Consider the following 17,897-nt stretch of genomic DNA (forward strand, 5'->3'; position numbering starts at 1 on the left):
AGGTTTTTGTTGTTTAATTAATCATAAGGAAGAATCATTATGATGGTCCGTGAGCAATTTTTATGTTTTCGAGTATTTTGCATATTTTTTAGTATTTCTTATATCTTTTGTTCAAGTGGTCACTCTTTTTATTTTTTATCCGTATTCAAGTTGTTTTCTTATACATAGTGAATTTGATTTAAATAAACACAATCACCCATACAAATGTTGGTTCGATTTTGCTTATTCTTATACGATGATCTTAATTTAGTCAGTTATTTTCCTTTCTAATTTTACTCTTCTAAATTTTGGTTTATTATATTTTACAAAACATGTTATCGAGACAGGTACCGAATTAGACAGGTACCGAATTAGACACATACCATAATTTCGTACATGTAGATATAAGACAAAGGAGAAAACTACAATGCATCTCAATCTCACCAGGTATTAGTTTCTTTTCAGAACGAATTTAAAATTTAAGCAGAAAACTATTAGAAATAACCCCAAGTTTTAGTTTTGCAAGTAGTTGATGCATCCTTACTAAAACATAAATTCATAGTAATTTTTTTACACAAAAAATCAGCTAACTTTAAGTTAGAGGCCAGCCCCTCCGATGCTAAAATCCTGATTCCGCCTCTAGATTTTGGTGGAAATATTAGTCAACACGTAAATGAAAATATTTACATTAGTGTGAAAATTTTACAAATCCATAGAAATGATAGATATACGATGCAATTGTAATATAACAAGATTATTAAACTATAATGAAACATAAAAATGATGTATATAACGAATTAACATAATCTATTTGTTTGAGTGGGTATTAACAATTACACAGTTACGTCTGTGGGTAAATTAATAACTTTTTGACAATAAAACAAACAAGATAACATGCTTACTGAAAATAGTTAACAAACTCTGCTAGTTTGAGAATGTATTGTCACTACACAGTTACATCATGGTGTTACTAAGATAAAGTCAATTTAGCCTGTTAAGTCAGGGTAAGTCATTCAAATAGATATCTATTATAATAAAACAGACGGTCTGTTACATAAGGGATAAGTCTGGTCGTCCGTTTCTCTATCAATCTATGTTATTTAGTTTTCTATGTTAATCTTTCACAAGTGAATAAATCATTTTTTTTGAAGGGTCGACTGTTTGATTAATACATAAAATTCAGTATATATAACTTTTTTTATTGATATTGTGTATTCTCCATAAGTTTACTGAAATTTTTTAATTTTAAATATAATTGTGATAAATGATAAATCTCTCTCTCTCTCCCTCTCTTTGTACATGTATCTCTTTCTCTATCAATCTATGTTATTTCTTTTTTCTATGTTAATCTTTTGCAAGTGAAAAAATCATTTATTTGAAGTCTTGTTTTCAATCTTTATGTATCGTTTCTCCTAGATTTGAAGAGCATATCTTTTGAATAGTTAATTGTTATTCTTTTTCCTGATTTTACGATTTGAATTTACTATTTTACTTTTCAATTTTTTTGAGATGAGTAAGTTGTTGGTAGTGTTATGATATTTTAACTAGACTTTACAAATGCGTAATTAGTTGGTAGTGTTATGATATTTTAACTAGACTTTACAAATTATGTAAACCAGAAGGTACCCACCCATCTATCTTTATAGTGATTCTTTAATGAGATTTTCTTTGTTATAAATTTTTTCTTCATTTTCTTCTTTAAATATCATTAAAATATAACTTTTCATCGATTCTTTGAACAACTCGAATAACCTCTTGTAAAAGTAAAATCAATTCTTACCTCACTAGATAACTTGTAAACTTCTGTGAAATTTTGTCCTGTTTTTAACATCAATTATCGATTTTAGACACTTTTGGTTTAAAAACTATTAACTTATATTAAATCTTTTGTTCCAGATTTTCGCGTTCGTTAATGTTCTTTTTGTTTCTTATTGTTTGTAAATGGTAATATACTTCGTTTTCGTGTTTATCGGTCCAAAAGTATTAACTTTTTGTTATCTGTCAGACGTAAACGTTCGGGCCCTAGGCGCACGGGTTATAACTAGTATATAAACATTAGGTAATCCATCTTTTTCTCCAATTCAATCTTCCGAGATCTCTCTGATCATAGTAGTTTCTGAAGAAGATGGAACTAGAACGAAGTTCAACGCCGTACCTCCCCGAAGATATCATAATTACCATCTTAACAATGTTCCTAGTCAAATCCATCCACGGATTTAAGTCAGTTTCTAAGGTCTGGTGCTCTCTCATCTCTAACCCTTATTTTGTTAAACTTCACTTAATCATGCTATTGAACAAGACAAATTTATGCTCATTATCACCCACCGTTACAGATTATAGACCATAGATTATAATTCATTAGCATCTAATTTATATATTCAAACACATGATTACTCGTCCATCTCTCTACTACCAAAATTTATGTTTTTGGGTTCTTGTAATGGTTTAGTTTCATTTTTTGGTAATAAAATTTACCTTTGTAATGTTGTTTAACTTGTATACTATATTATCGTCTTGTTTCTTTCAACAATGAATGATAATATCCTTCTGAAATTTTTTCAGAGATAAACAGTTAATATTTTAACTAAAATTCCTTAAATGAAAAACAGAAGGTTAGTACTCTGTTTTTTAAATTTCAGATACAAAAAATAAAATAAGAAAGAGGATAAAGAACAAAAATTATATTAGTTAGAACCGAGGCGAGTGATCTCTTTCCTTAAGACAATAATTCGCCCTGTTTATTGTACCAACAGTATAGGCGATTTGTCTCCCAGGATACAACGGATTACCTTTTCGGATCGGAGGTACTTGGATCTGAAAACTCTTTCGAACGTCAGTAAGTATTGAAAACTCTTGAATGCCTTAAACTCTCTTAATTCGAAGTGAATCTTGAAGTCTGGTTTCATGGCTTATTTTAAGGTGAGAGGTGACTGTTTGTTAACAGTCACATTTGGAAGGAAAAGTCACAACCCTCACATTTGGGGGGAAAAGTCACAACCTTCTTGAAGAAAGGAGGTACTGATCCACGGGTTTAATCTGGTCCGTCGGATTGCCTTTGGTATTTAAATAAAAATAAAGTGCAAAGTGCGTGCGGGCACCTCTAAAGCGCCCAATGCGCCCTAAACGCCCATTCGCCGACGCGCGTGCGCGACGCAAATCGTTGGACCTTTATTTCATTCATACTATAGTATGGGAGAGCAGCTTATTATAAACCCTACATATTCCTTTAACTTACCCGATATGGGACTTTCCTTAAATATTTCACATATTTCCATATTTAAACCAAAACTTCGAAAATTAATATCTTATTCATACGGAATCGGTTTTGAGCAAACCAAAGCTTGAAATTCAAGCCCTCGACGAGATGAACGCAACGGTACATTATTTGAATTGTTTCGACAAAGGGAACCTTCTCAAAAGGGCAAAAAACGCTCCTGCTGGAAAGTCGATTCCAACATGGAACCCATCTACTGATGAATTGAAATCACTACCCAAGACGCCATATTTAAATGAAAATAAAGAGGAGAAATTGAAATATATAAAAACTACTATAAGTTGGTTCGGTTTCGGTTATGATTGCAAGCTAGATGATTACAAGATTTTGGGAATTGTAAGACGGGTCGACAATGGTTTTAGCTATGTCATGCTTTATTCTTTACGCTCTAATTCGTGGAAAGTCCTGGCCAATATTCCTTACAAAATCATTGGTGAAAACCTGGTGTCCTTATTAATGGAGCTCTTCATTGGAAAACATCAGCCCATTTTGTCGGGAGATGGAGTATAGATACCTATAATGCTATACTTTGTTTTAATTAGTAGATGAGACATTCATGGAAGTGTCTATACCAAAACAATTGAGTGAGAAATTCTCGAATAGAGGCGTAAATATTGGTGTTTTAGGTGATTGTCTTTGTATATTTGATACTACTTTGAAGGTTCATACTCAAGTATGGGTAATGAAGGAGCATGGGGTGAGTGAGTCTTGGTGATGTAGTATTGGCTAAAGATTATATGGATATAATGTTGTACCATCAAAATCTATAACGAAGCCGATAAAGTGTTTCAAAAATGGTGATGTAGTATTGGCGAAAGATTATATGGATATACCCATAATTTTATATGATCCAAAACAGAAAAAAGCTCCGGTAAACTAAGGGCAATCTCAGACCCGTTTTGAAGCAGTGGCCTGTGTTAGTAGTTTAGTTTCGCTAAATTCTGGAATTTTTTTGAAGCAAGAATTAAACAATGTGACCCAATGGAAGCTATGAAGAAACTTACCGAGATAAATCTACAAAGACCTATGTAATTCTTTTTCCTTACTCTTGTATTGCTTTTGTTCGGGCATATCTTATGCCCAAAATTAAGTGTGTCATCTCACATTTTACCTAACACCAAAAAAATGAATTTATGTAATAAAGATTAGTTTTCTTTCCCACAAGTTAAAAGTAGTTTTTAATCAATCATTTTTGTACGTGTCAAACTGTGGTTAAATCTAAAAACAAAGAAACAAGGAAAAATAAAAGAAACACAACAAAGGTCATCAGAGAACATAACTTGGTGGATGATGGAAACTAAGTGGAACAATCAACAAATGAAAAGAACTCTAGCCCTAGAAGGCGTCGACAACATAAACTATGGTCTAAAACCCAACTATATTATTTATACCCTAATAATTCCAAATTCAATAACCCAAAGATTCTGCCTCCTGAGGTCGAACCCGAGGCCTCTAGGGGCTTTTGGAGTATATGTCAACACTTTAATCACTTGGGCAACCAAGTGTTGACGGTTTATTGGCTTTTCAATCTAGGGTGATATAACTCAATCTAGGGTTAGCAAGTAATACTCTCTAGTAAAATCGTGCTTTCAGAGAGAAATCGTGGTTTAAGAGAAAGAGGGAAATCGTGGTTTTGAGAGAGAGAAAGAGGGATTTTTTTAAAAAATAAGAATTATTAATTCTTTTGACCAACAAAGTTAATTTGGTCTTTTCACTGAAACAAAAAATTACACAATTGCCACAGGGAACTGAAGCCTATAAAACTTTAATGAATCTTTTTTAACCAAAGCAAAATTTTTTATAAGGAATTTTGACCAAATTTTCTTTTAAATATTGTGTTTTTAACCAAACAAAATATAACATGTAGAAATAGAATTAAACGCGACTAACACGATTAAAATTTCTCATACGAAACAAATTTGGGTTAGTAGGGTGTTTGATTTTTGCACTTACTAAGTGATTTTAACTAATACGTGCGGGCGGACAATTTTAGTCCGTTTGGTTTTCACTTAGTTAGTGAATATCACTTATAAGTAGGGTCAAAGTAAGTGGAAAAAAGTAACCTCTAGCTTGGAGCTTATTTTTTTGCACTTACTTTCTAAGTGACTAAGTGCTAAAATAGACAAATAAGACTTAACACAAGATTTAAAATTACAAATGCCTAAAATCCTATATAGCTAAATTTTAGACAAAATCGTATGATGCGAAAGTAGGGGGAATCTCGTAGAAGTGAATTTTAGAGAGTCAAAAAGAGACTTTTTTTTTTGTTGAACCAGAGTCAAAAAGAGACTTTTTTTTTTGTTGAACCAGAGTCAAAAAGAGACTTTTTTTTTGTTGAACCAGAGTCAAAAAGAGACTTAGTAAGAGAAAAAGAAATTATGGACACTGAAACATTTAAACAAAAGGCATGCCTATTAATAACCTAAAATCCTAAAGCTTTAATCATTACGGGAAATTTAGCGATACCCTCCCCACAAAACATTCTAAAGAGACAACACTTTTCAGAGAGAGAAAATTTTCAAAGGTAAGGTCCATAAGTTTTTCTTATTATTCATTGTTTATGGAGTTTATTGTTTGATGGTTATTTGTTTGTATTCAGTGTAATTTTGTTTACACTAAATAAATTATGTCATTGGTTAATATAATATTGTTTTTGCCATTTGTTACACATTCTTCATGCCTTTTCATTGGTTAATATACAAATAAATTTGGTTCACAAAAAAATAATACGTTTTTTTGCTATTCGTTCTTGTTGGAGTGTTATACTTTTTTACATTATTAGATGACTAATGCAATCTTTTATGGCACAAAAAAAGTTCATTACAAACTTTAGTAAACAAAATATATGCTTCCGCCGTTAATAGTTTAGTGTAATCCATCTCAAACTTGTTTATTAACTATTAGTTATATGCAAGGATAACCTAAACAATTCATATTTTTATAGCGCTTATAAGTGATGAAAAACAAACGACATTACACTTATAAGTGATAGAAAACAAACGACATTGCATTTATTAAGTGATAACCTACAAGATCATCACCAAAATCCCGGCGAATCGCCTCATCAGTTTGGTTCATAAAAAATAATACGTTTTTTTGCTATACCGCCCCATCAGTCTGCTTAACACCACCTACAAGATCATCACCAAAATCCTGGCGAACCGCCTCAAAAGGACTCTTCCTGATATCATATCGCCTTTCCATCAGCTTATGTCTTGGGGAGACAAATTACAGATAATATCATCATTAGTCAGGAATTGTCTCACTACTTCAATACTACTCGTGGTTCTAAAAGTTTCCTTGGTCTCAAATTGGACATGTCTAAAGCTTTTGACCGGATTGAGTGGCCTTACCTTGAGAGAATCATGTCTCACCTAGGTTTTGATAGCCACTGGATTCATCTTCTCCACTCTTGTATTACCACTTCTTCCATGGCGGTTCTCATTAATGGTCGTCCTGGCTCACCTTAAATATTACGAGAGGCATTCGTCAGGGGGACCCCCTATCTCCTTTCCTTTTCACCTTATAGCCATGGAAGGCCTTAGTAGACTCCTTGAAAACAATGACCATCCGAACCAATTTATAGGCTTCTCGATCCCTAAGTCAAACCTTACTATCGAACATCTCCTTTTTGCGGAAGACTGTATCATATTTGGTCAGAACTCTTTAGATAACATGACCAACCTGAAAAATATCCTCGACTCTTTCAATACGGCGTCCGTTCAGACTATCAATTACACTAAATCGACCATATTTTTTCTAAGAACACTCATCCGAAGTTTAAAAGAATGATTATCCGAAATCTGAAAGTGCACCAATCCTCTTCCCTTGACAAGTATCTCGGCACTCGCCTCTTCATTGAAGTCAATAAAAAACAAGTCTTCTCTTCCCTGGTTGTGCAAATCCAAAACAAACTCTCCAAGTGGCAGACTAACCTTCTTTCCCAAGCTGGTTGCTCCGTTGTTATATCAACAATAGCAGCGACCGTTCCTCGATACCAAATGCAATGCTTCGTCATCCCGAAAGGCATAAGTAACCGCATTGAGGTCCTTCAATGGTCTTTCTGGTGGGGAAAATCCAAACCCATACACACCATCAATTGGTCCACCATCTGCCTCCCCCGTTGTCTAGGCGGACTCGGTTTCAGACTTCTCTCTCTTGATGATCAAGTCTTCCTCAGTAAACTTGTTTGGAGGACGCTTAAAAACCCTGACACTCCTTGGGCTCGTATCCTCAAAGCTAAATATTTTCTCAAGGATGTCAAACCCAACTCAGCTAAACCTAACCACTCTTGGCTTTGGAAGTCTTTTGTTAAACACTTTGACTTGGTCTTCAGCCTGATTTTTTGGGATGCTAATAAAGGTACCAATATTGATATTTGGTCTGACTACTGGATCCCGAATCACCCCCTCCCATTGCTAACGATAGGAACTGCCCTTATACCATCATGGCTCAACTTATAAATAACAACATGTGGAATATGAATGTTATATCTCAATACTTTAATATTGATATATGTAATGTTATCCTTAGTATCAATCTGCAGGAACTCTAGGGAGATTCAATGAGATGGACCCTGACCAATTCAGGCAATTTCACAGTACGATCTATGTATCAATACTTGAGAACTCATAACTACTCATATGAAACGATCAATTGGAAATTTATATGGGGTATTAACACTACTCTTATAATCAAACTATTCTTATGGAAATGTTGCACTAATAGCCTACCAGTCCGAGACAAAATCGGAAAATATATCGGTGATATCTATAACTGTACTTACTGTGATCAGACCGAAACTACTTTGCATGTTTTACTTCACTGCTACTATGCTCGCTCTATCTGGTTCCACTTTAATATTGGGACAGAGAACATTACCAATCCAATAGAATGGATCGTTCAATGGAAGGATATGGAAACGGAAAAGGTAACTTTGCTTGCAAAAATCTTATGGTTTATATGGAAAGCTAGATGTGACAAATCTTTCTCCTCGAAGGATCAATCTCCAATGCAGATTATAAATAGAATCTCGGGAACCATGACAAGCTCTGCCACAAAAACATCCCCTACAGGCACCAACAACAAAATCATGTGGATACCACATGAAGCCCCATACATCGAAATCAATGTCGATGCTTCCTTCACAACCTTAGATCCAACATGCATCGGATGCATCATGTACGATGACCAGGTAGTTTTCATACCAACGCTAGCAGACACCACCAGAGGCCAAAATGCAGAAAAATGTGACTGTCAGGCTATTTTATGGGCCCTTCAGTGGGCCGCGGATATCAAAATTCGACATATTCACATTGAAAGTGACAACCAGAACTTAATCCGATTCCTTCACAATAATACCTCGTCGATTCAATGGCAATCAGAGAAACATATGGACAACATCTCCAGGATCCACAACGAGTTCGACAGAGTCCAATCTTCTCCTACATCCCGAGGCTCAATAACGAGAAAGCAGACAAAAAGAGGACGAACCGTTGCAAACGCACCTGGCACTCCTTTTAGGACCTTCCTTTTGTTCACGTTTCCTATTCCTTCTTGCTTGTTTTGTTCAATTTTTTTGTTGAGAGATTAAGTGATAACACTTGGTAAGTGAACTTATAAGTGTTAAAAATCAACACTTATAAGTATCTTGTGAACATCATCGAACACTGCTCTTTCTCTAGTATTCAACTTATTTTACTCTCTTCAACTTGTCACTGTCTTCAAAACACAACATGAAATTCTCGCCATGGAATTCACAAACCTCTCGCTCTATCAGATTAGAGGTGAGATAATGAAGAGTAAAGATAACCGTAGGTACTAAAGGGAACCTGTCTTATTAGCAAAAGATGGACATATTGTTTAGAGTAATGGTCCCACCAAAAGAACCAAATTGAAAAAAGAAAGTGTTGTGAAGGTGCTCCATATTTCTTTAGAAGGATCCCGGCACCTTCCTCTATTGTTTTTCATGGACAAGTAATTTTGTCCAATTTTTTTCTTTGTTGGAAATTGGTCCAATTTCTTGTACATCACAAAGATTACTTAATCCTACAAGAGTGATATATTCTCGTTTCAACAAAAAAAAAAAAGAGTGATATATACTCCAACAAACTTGAAGTTTGTGGGTAAAAAATGTTAACATCTGAGTCTACATGGCGGATAGAAATGAAAATCAAACACGACCGAAGATCCACGATTACTATTTTCATTATGTCAGGCTGGACAAATCTTTTTGTATAATAGGATTTTTGGGCAGTCTCGGGTCGACTACCAAATGACAATTTTATCCAAACTCATCTAAGTGATTATAGACGCGTATTACCCACCTCAGACTTTGGGCGTCCGTTGGCTTGTACGTACTGGAGCAAACGTGATGCGTCCATGGGTTTGTACAAACTAGAACCAACACGATGGTTGATTGTAGACGGGTACTACCCACCTCAGACTTCTGACGTCCATGGGCTTATACCGATGAGAGGGAACGTGATAGGTATCAGTCCAGGCTTTACTAGGGCCCGGGCCCCTGTAAGTGTCAGCATCTCTCTAATCTCTATAGACTATAGGTATCAATCAAACGAAGCTTGTCTCTCTGCAATTTTGTACCTCTCTAATTCCCAAACTGTCCTTCCCGTTTTCTTCTCTTCTTCTTTTTAAATGGTCACATCTTCTCTTCTGCTTCAAACCAGATAAAATCTAGCCAAGATTTATGGTAGATTCCTCTTAATCTTCTCTTTAATTTTTCAAAGAGAACAATTTTTTTTGGATAGATTTTCAGATAATTCAGTTATTAGAAAGGTTCGAATTACTTAAAGATTCGTTTTTTTATCTTCTTCTTCTTTTGAAGAGGAACAAGAAAAGGTAATTAAAGGGATAAGCCAACCAATCGTTTTTGGTTTGATTCTATCGTTACATAAACCATTAATCCTATCTGGGTTTTGATTCTTATTCGAAGTTTGATCATTTTATCTATTCGGGTATCTTCAATTTTTCTTCAAATCAGAAAATTTTTGATCTCTTTTTTTTTTACCCTCAAGCAAAAAACCATGAAGGTTCATCCAATCTCAAGAAGAAGAAATATCACCTTTAATTACAACATCAATTCAAGTCTTACAGAATCACAGAGATTAATGGGTAGACAGAAAAAACTTCATCGTCTTCCTCATATATTTGCTAGGGTATTAGAACTCCCTTTTCAATCTGATGCAGATGTTTTGGTTGAAGAAACCCCTAATTGTTTTCGATTCATTGTAATCACAGATGAATTTGTGGATAATGATGTTAGAGCATATTCAATTGAGATTCATCCTGGTATTACAAAGATTGTAATTGGGGAAAACAACAACAATAATAATGTTATTCAATTGTCTTTGAGTGATCTTGAGCTTGATTTATGGAGGTTTAGACTTCCTCCATCAACAAGACCTGAACTTGCTAGTGCTGTTTATGTTAATGGTGAACTTATTGTAACAGTTCCTAAAATTTTGAATATCTTCTAAGAATTCAAATGAAGAAGAAGAAGAGGAAGAAGCTTGAGGAGATGGAAATGGTGGGAATCTTAAGAGAGGTAGATTGGGGTTCTTTATCTTCTTGTACAGTAATTATCATCTTTATAAATTGGCAGGTTCATTAGGGATCTTGTTTAATGAAATGAAACCTCTGTTTTTATCATCTAGTATTGAAAAAATATCTGATAATTGCAGTTGATTACATTGATTCTAATTTTTTAGTTCTTTTTGCCTATTGATGGGTTTTGAATCAAATTAGGGCATCAATTTGACTATTTATTTTAGAAGGTTTAGATCATTTTGATGGAGTTCTTCATTGATTTTGTTTTATTTGTTTTCAGCATAAAGAGAGATGGAGAGAAATAGGGATTAAAGTTTGTATGCAAGAAAACCATAGATTTGATATTTGATAAGAAAGGAGTAACTCTATTGATTTATATCTATGAAGTCTATTCCCATGCTAGTGCTAATATAGGTTTAAGTTGTAAACCTATATTCATATATTGCTCTTTGCTCACAGTTCTACCAAAAGGGCTTATAGGTTAGCTCAATTAATTGACATTCGGCAATTTAATCGTGTTATCACGGGCTAGGTCGCTTCTTACACTCTTACCCGTTCCAAAAAGATGATTCTATTGATACAACTTTTCAGTATTCCTTTTTGTATCTGATGCTCCTATCGTCCTATACTCCGTATTCAAAGAGGACACTGAAATACCCTTCTTAGATGTTCCGAGTCACTTCAATAGGTATAATGTGAAATTGTGTATGTACAACTAGTGTGGACTTGCACACGATTGTGATATGACCATAAAGTACTACTTTAGGTTGATGGATTTTTCGTATAATGTAACAATAGTTGGTGCACAAGTAAGAAATTCATAAGTAGTAGCATTTTTACTAATATACGCTTAACTTGCATATTTCGCCAAGTTCTAAGTTTTTTTTGCTACATAATTCTTCAGATAATAGATTATTTGTTCTTATGGAAAGAGACTAGATTATTTGATGAATTATTGTTCTCTTGTTCAAATATATGTTAATGGTTAAAATAATATGTGGTGTTTTTCTTTTATAATCTCATGCATGAAGCATGATCTTTAAGTTTTTGACAGCATATCTTTCACACAAGGATTCTCATAGGACCAACATTCATGGGGAATAATGGCAGCCCTACTGATATTTTTTACATCTTTTGTGTAAATAAAAAGTGTTCTTCAATCAATGACGAAATAAAATATTTCAATCCCATCCAATTGATCCTATGTTGGTTTAAATTTCAATAAAACGTGCTCCGTTCCCAACCTGCTCATTGCTCAGCTCTTCAAGTACACGCCCCTCCCCAACACCAAAATCCAAATGGTATGGGAACGGAAATACATATGACCGTCGAGGGAACACATCTCAAATTTGGTAGTAATAGCAAACATGCGGCCTCAAATATGAGTCTCACCAACCCGAAACAAATCTCGTTTTCTTTCTCGAGAAAGTGGCATCTTGTCTCTCTTCCTCTAATACAAATTCTAGAGAGAAGAAACTAACGAACCTGATTAAGCAGAACAGTTTGGTGTGACAAAAGTTATTAATAAAGTTCGTATTCATGGACCTTGTAAAAGTAGTATTTTCCATTACTTTATAGGATGGTTTGGTCAAGAAAACTTTCAATCTAGTCATCTCAAACAAATGAGTGGTTGAAACCTGCTTCTCATGATGCAATGATGCCCCATTTACAAAGTGATAGATGTAACACTTGGTAAGCATAATCCTGAAAGGATGTTGACGAGAAGAACCACTCACACCTTGGAGATGGGATCCCCAAAAGTTAATAGGGAGGGAACATTTTCTTCCCCACTAAAAATGACTACAACTTTGGAAATGAACAGTCCAGATCGAGGTACCGATTGTCTTTGGGTGCTCGGATATGGACATTTCGTGTCGGATAATGTCAAAGTTCAAATCTTTTTTATCGGGGAATGTTGCGTCTCTTGAGAGAAAACCTAATTATAACGTAAAAGAAGTCATAGATGTTGCGTAATCGGGGCATCTAGCCCATCTCCGCATGTGCACATATGAGAGGTACCTCGTCTAAAGGGTTGGTTTAGAATCATTCCTCCTCAACCCACCACCTACACCACTCATGTAGCAGGTGTAAAAATCATATATATGAGAGAGCACAACATTTCACAAATATAAGAATATAAGGCGTGCCACCTACAAAAACTGTAAGAATTAAGATAACCATGTTTTATCGATCCAAAAATAGCAATGCACAAAAGTATACTGATTCGCAAACTTGTAAGCACCCATCCAAAAACAAACCAAACCGAACTCAACATGTCAACTATCAATAATCAAAATTCTCATTTCGACATATTTTTTGTTTCATATATAAAGTATGGCTTCAAAAGCGTCAAAAGAACTAATCAACAATGACCAAAAAGGTATAAAATAAAATAAAACTGGATAGTAACCTCCTTGAACTTGGCTGTATAAAAAGAGAACCTATGTATTCTAGACACTAGTTTTCGCAGCAATCTTAAATGTATGAGCACTTCATGCAGTTCTCGCAGAAGCTCTGCAGACATATGCAACAAGCAATGCAAAATGTTTCAATATTAGTGTTCGATATGCACATAAAGGATAACTTACTGAAATTTCTCTTAAAACTCTTCTGGATCCTTTGGCAGCTTTATCCATATCATCCAAGTTTCAGAACCTCGTCATTTTTCTCGTTCACTCTGGTCTGTTCAGTTCACTGAGACAATTGTTGCCATCATTTTCTTACGTCGAAGATATTTCGCTTATTAAATTAAACCTCTCAGTGACGAGCTGTTGATACAAATCTAGGAGACGCTCTTTTTGTGGGTTAAGCTTTCCCTCTACAAGTTTGTATTCATCATCTTCCGAGTTTTTCAACTCATCGAGAACCTTTTCAATCTTGTCCTCAAGTTTTGCTATCCTGTTATGGGGTTCAGAAGTAAAAGTTGAACGTCGCCGAGATTTTTTCTGCATACCGTTCGACTCATCACGTCTCGTGCAACCTGTAGAGGTTTGGTTGTTAGATACTTTCAGAACCAAGCAAGGTTCAGTTGTTTCAAAGTTTACATTCATCGTGTTTTCTGCTCTTAAAATTTGTGAAACGAAAATGCATTTTTGACGAATTTCCACAAAAACAAAGTATTTACACATTTGTCGTATTTATGGTCAGTCGACCAACATCATTTCACAAAATACTAAAAGCATGATAAATAAAAAAAAATTGTAGTAACATATGAGCTTATGCAGTTGGTCACGGGACTAAGAACTGGCTCGGTCTAGGTCAATATTACCAAATACTCTACCCCCTGCATATAGCGTACTGGATCTCTAGTAATCCGAATATCGCCTACCAAATATTTGACCCTAAATCACTCAATTTTTCCATAAAAATCTACTGAATCTACTAGTTGAGTAGCTCAGTTAACTAGGTGATTTTTTAGTTAACTAGTTACAACTTGAAGTTTTATGGATACGGAATATTTGAGAATAAAAGTGTACGGATTCTATAAGAATGTTAGGAAATATAATGTAGGAAAATAGTCCAAATCTCCACCCTAAATATAGAGTAAAAGTGTACAGAAGCATTCATATTCCATTTCCAGGTAACACTAGTGTTCGGGTCAAGCCTCAAGCTGGCTGAGTAACTCATGAGACACGGCTGTAAACTCAGTTCAACATCTATATATTTCTTTAAAAAATTATATTCCAGATCCAATAATTTATTTTATGGTATATACTATTTCCTAATAACAGGATACGGTGAAGAAAACAAACTTACCAGCAGAAACTTCGGAGATTTTATCTTCCACCTTCAGTATCTTGCCAAGAAAAGTTCCATCTTTAAGCTGCAGTAAATATCATATGAAGCGTTTAGGAAACTAAAAATTGCAAAAGGATGACTTGGACCAGAAATATAACGGCGCCTAATTATTTTTACCTTCTCCAACGAAGAATTAATACGATCCATCAAGCTCTTTGCTCTTTCTTTTTGTGAACCATCCAAGATGCATGCCCCTAAATTTAGAATCATCTCAATATCATCTTTAGAATCAAGAGATTTACAGGTCTGAAATAGCTTTTCTATATGAGGAATAAGATCTCTTCTAGAATCACAACGTCGACAGTAATATTCAGCATCTAGACCACTACTTCCTCCTGTTGTCCCAGCGGTGCAAGATCGGACAGCGCAGTCCAAGTGAGCAACATGTCCGCATACAAAATCAGAGTTCTCACTTGACCTCGCTTGACATCTAATAAAAGTATATCCTCCATAAGAATCGTCAATAGGCTTGCAACACAAGATACAACAACAATCACGACAGAAACTACTTTCACTACAGCAGATATCACAATCCATGACTGGCAATTGGTAGCTCCTTGCTTGTAGAACACTGCAATCCTCATTTTCAATCTTACAATTCCTAGTCTCAGTCTTCAATTCAGATTCAGAACGAACGGGTATATCTTTCTTAGGATGAATCTTAGATCCAGTAGTCTCGTGACTCTCATCTAGATATCCAATAACAGAAGTTAATTACTAGGCAAAACAGAAACAAGTTATTGCATTAAACTCGACTAGAGAAGATAATCGGACACTTGACTAAGTAAAAACGAAAGAAAAAGGGTCTACAAAAAAAAATTACCAATAAAATGGAAAATAAATCAAACAAAAAGACCCAAAGTTGAATTTGAAGAATGTTTTGAGTTTATAAGGAAACAAAAGAACAGTGGTAAATAAACCAGACCTTTTGGTGAAGAGAGATGACTTTTTGCAGGTATCAACCAACTGAAAGAAGCAAAGAAGGCATCAACATCAGTACCAGGGAATTCCTCCATAATATATTTCCGCACTGCGACCTTGCTTCGAAAAACATACTTCGCCTGTGATTTCTTTTGTAGACGATTAGGAGGATATAGATATCTATCTTGCATATAGCCAGTACTGTTTACCCTCGTTCCAACCTTCCATAACCAGTTATCACCATGATTGGGCCAATTTATCGGAGCATAAGGCAAGCCTTCACCTGATTCACAAAGTCCTACCGGATGCAAAACCAGATCATTTACGTTCTCCGGGGGATCAAACACCATCATTTGGCTTTCTGAGTCCATCAATACACAGGGGATCTGTAACAAGCACACTTGTTAATTTCAACAAAAGACCAAAGCCACAAGGCACATAACATGTACATAATTTTCGGTATACCCACTTAGTTTTCAACCGAAAAAAAGTACAGTTATATAGCCGTGTTCAAGTCTTATAATTTGGACGATAAAATTAATAACCCAGCTTGCGACTGCTAGAAATGAAATCAACAATTGTACTCCTTTACATGGTTCTAACCAATAGTAGACTCTATTCTCCATCCTCTGAATCTTAGACCCGCACCTTCTAGCTCATTCTTATAGAATAACACGCTTACTAATCGAATAAGCTCCACTACATGACTCCTCCCGATATTCACATCATTGTACGCTGTAATTTGTATCCCATTGTTCACTTAAACATCAATTATAATCGGCATGGATCAAGCATCTATGTAATTGTGATGCCACAAGCCTTAGCAGTTGTAGATATTGTCCCCGCTTTGACCACCTCACACAGGTACAGGGTTTTGTTCTTCGCGAGGGCTCCACGAGCACCCTGAACAGGCCTCGACACTTACTAAGCTTGAGGGTACACTTATAGGCCAGGCTCCGGACATTCTCGTGAACGATGTGAGACTATCACGATCCCCCCACCCTCAACGAAGAGCCGTCCTCGGCTCTGATACCTCTTGTGACTCCCCAAGCCTTAGTAGTTGTCGATACTTTCCTCACTTAGACCACCTCACACAGGTATGGGGTTTTGTTCTTGGGGAAGGACTCAGCACTTACTAAGCTCGATATTCAACCCAATTCTACTTGTGGTCTCTCTATAAAGACTAAAAAAATTTTTGGATTATAGTTGTGCTACTCCCATGGGCGGGCATGAGCAGGTTGCTCAAGTTGCGGGTAAGTCATGTTTGCCCTATTTTGTATCTAGGTTCCATTGGTAGCCCATAGAACCCAATGAAACTGTACAAAATTCACTCATGTTTCTACAAATTCACTCCTTGGATTCATTGGGTTGTCTAAAAATACCATCTTGAAAGTATTTAACTAGTTAGACAGGAAGGGAGAATTGAGAGAAAATGGTTATAGCAAAAAATACAAGTAATTATGAAATAATAATACTAAATTTTCACATTCACTTATTGAACATTTAGACAGTTTCTTTGTGTAGAATAAGAGTAATTAGAGAAAAAAAAAAGATATATTACCAGTACTGATTCGTTCTTCCGAAATGAAAGATTAGGGAAATGGAAAAAGAAAGATGAAGTCCGGTGGATACGACAATGAATTCGAATGAAGTTAGCATGGCCCTGTATAAACCCTAATTATTTTGAACTTATTTCTAATGATTTGGAAGAACATAGACTCATAAGGATCATGACCCCCCCCCCCCCCCCTGTCCTGACCAACTCACTCCTTTTGACCCCCAATATTTCGACCCATAACAAATTTGGCCCCCAAACTAACCATTCTGTCAAATTATTTAACCTATTATTTTGCCTTTCTTTTTTTACCCTTTTATTTGTTTCGTATTTTATTTCTGTAGAAAGGAGAGCGAAATGACGGAGAACATAGGTCCCCCTCCTATTCTTTAAAATCAACTCTCATCCTTCTTGTAACGAAGGAAGAGATCCATTCTCTTCCCCACCCCCGCGCCTCACTCCCTCACATTTTGTTTTCTTCTCTAATCCCCTCCCTTTAAACCCTCGAACCAAGGTAGCTTTACGAATCTTCATGTGAGATTTATCTACAAAATGCTCAGACACTAATATCTATGTCAAACCTTTCAAATTGTGACATAGAAAGAGAATTGTAGAGGCCTACTAACCCTCTTTGTCAAGGAGTTTGTTTTCATATCTGATAGGTAAGGAAAAAACGAAAAAAAAAAGGAGGGTTAAATGAGACAAATAGAGAAAATAAAAAACAAAGGGTACAATACGAGATATTAAAGTTAAACTGGTATTTAAACAAGAAAGAATAATGTTAACGGACAAAGAGAAAATTAA

The 17,897-nt window shown here is 35.3% G+C and overlaps 1 protein-coding gene and 1 pseudogene across 1 annotated transcript; one reads left to right on the forward strand and one right to left on the reverse strand.

Annotated features, from left to right (window-relative positions):
• The first annotated feature begins 10,156 nt into the window (after positions 1-10,156).
• LOC147559175 (uncharacterized) lies at positions 10,157-10,960 on the forward strand (annotated as a pseudogene).
• A 2,140-nt stretch (positions 10,961-13,100) lies between these two features.
• LOC147559176 (uncharacterized) lies at positions 13,101-17,604 on the reverse strand. The gene is made up of 5 exons (XM_086661005.1): positions 17,100-17,604; positions 15,543-15,924; positions 14,735-15,306; positions 14,576-14,642; positions 13,101-13,799 (listed from the first exon to the last, which is right to left on the reverse strand). The coding sequence occupies exons 2-5, from the start codon at positions 15,907-15,909 to the stop codon at positions 13,540-13,542; spliced, it is 1,266 nt and encodes a 421-aa protein (XP_086517131.1). The 5' UTR covers positions 15,910-15,924; positions 17,100-17,604; the 3' UTR covers positions 13,101-13,539.
• Positions 17,605-17,897: the final 293 nt, after the last annotated feature.

This window comes from Eschscholzia californica, unplaced genomic scaffold (assembly GCF_041429995.1).
Source record: "Eschscholzia californica isolate CP2 unplaced genomic scaffold, dmEscCali1.0.p SCAF_2, whole genome shotgun sequence".
In the NCBI taxonomy this organism is placed as follows: domain Eukaryota; kingdom Viridiplantae; phylum Streptophyta; class Magnoliopsida; order Ranunculales; family Papaveraceae; genus Eschscholzia; species Eschscholzia californica.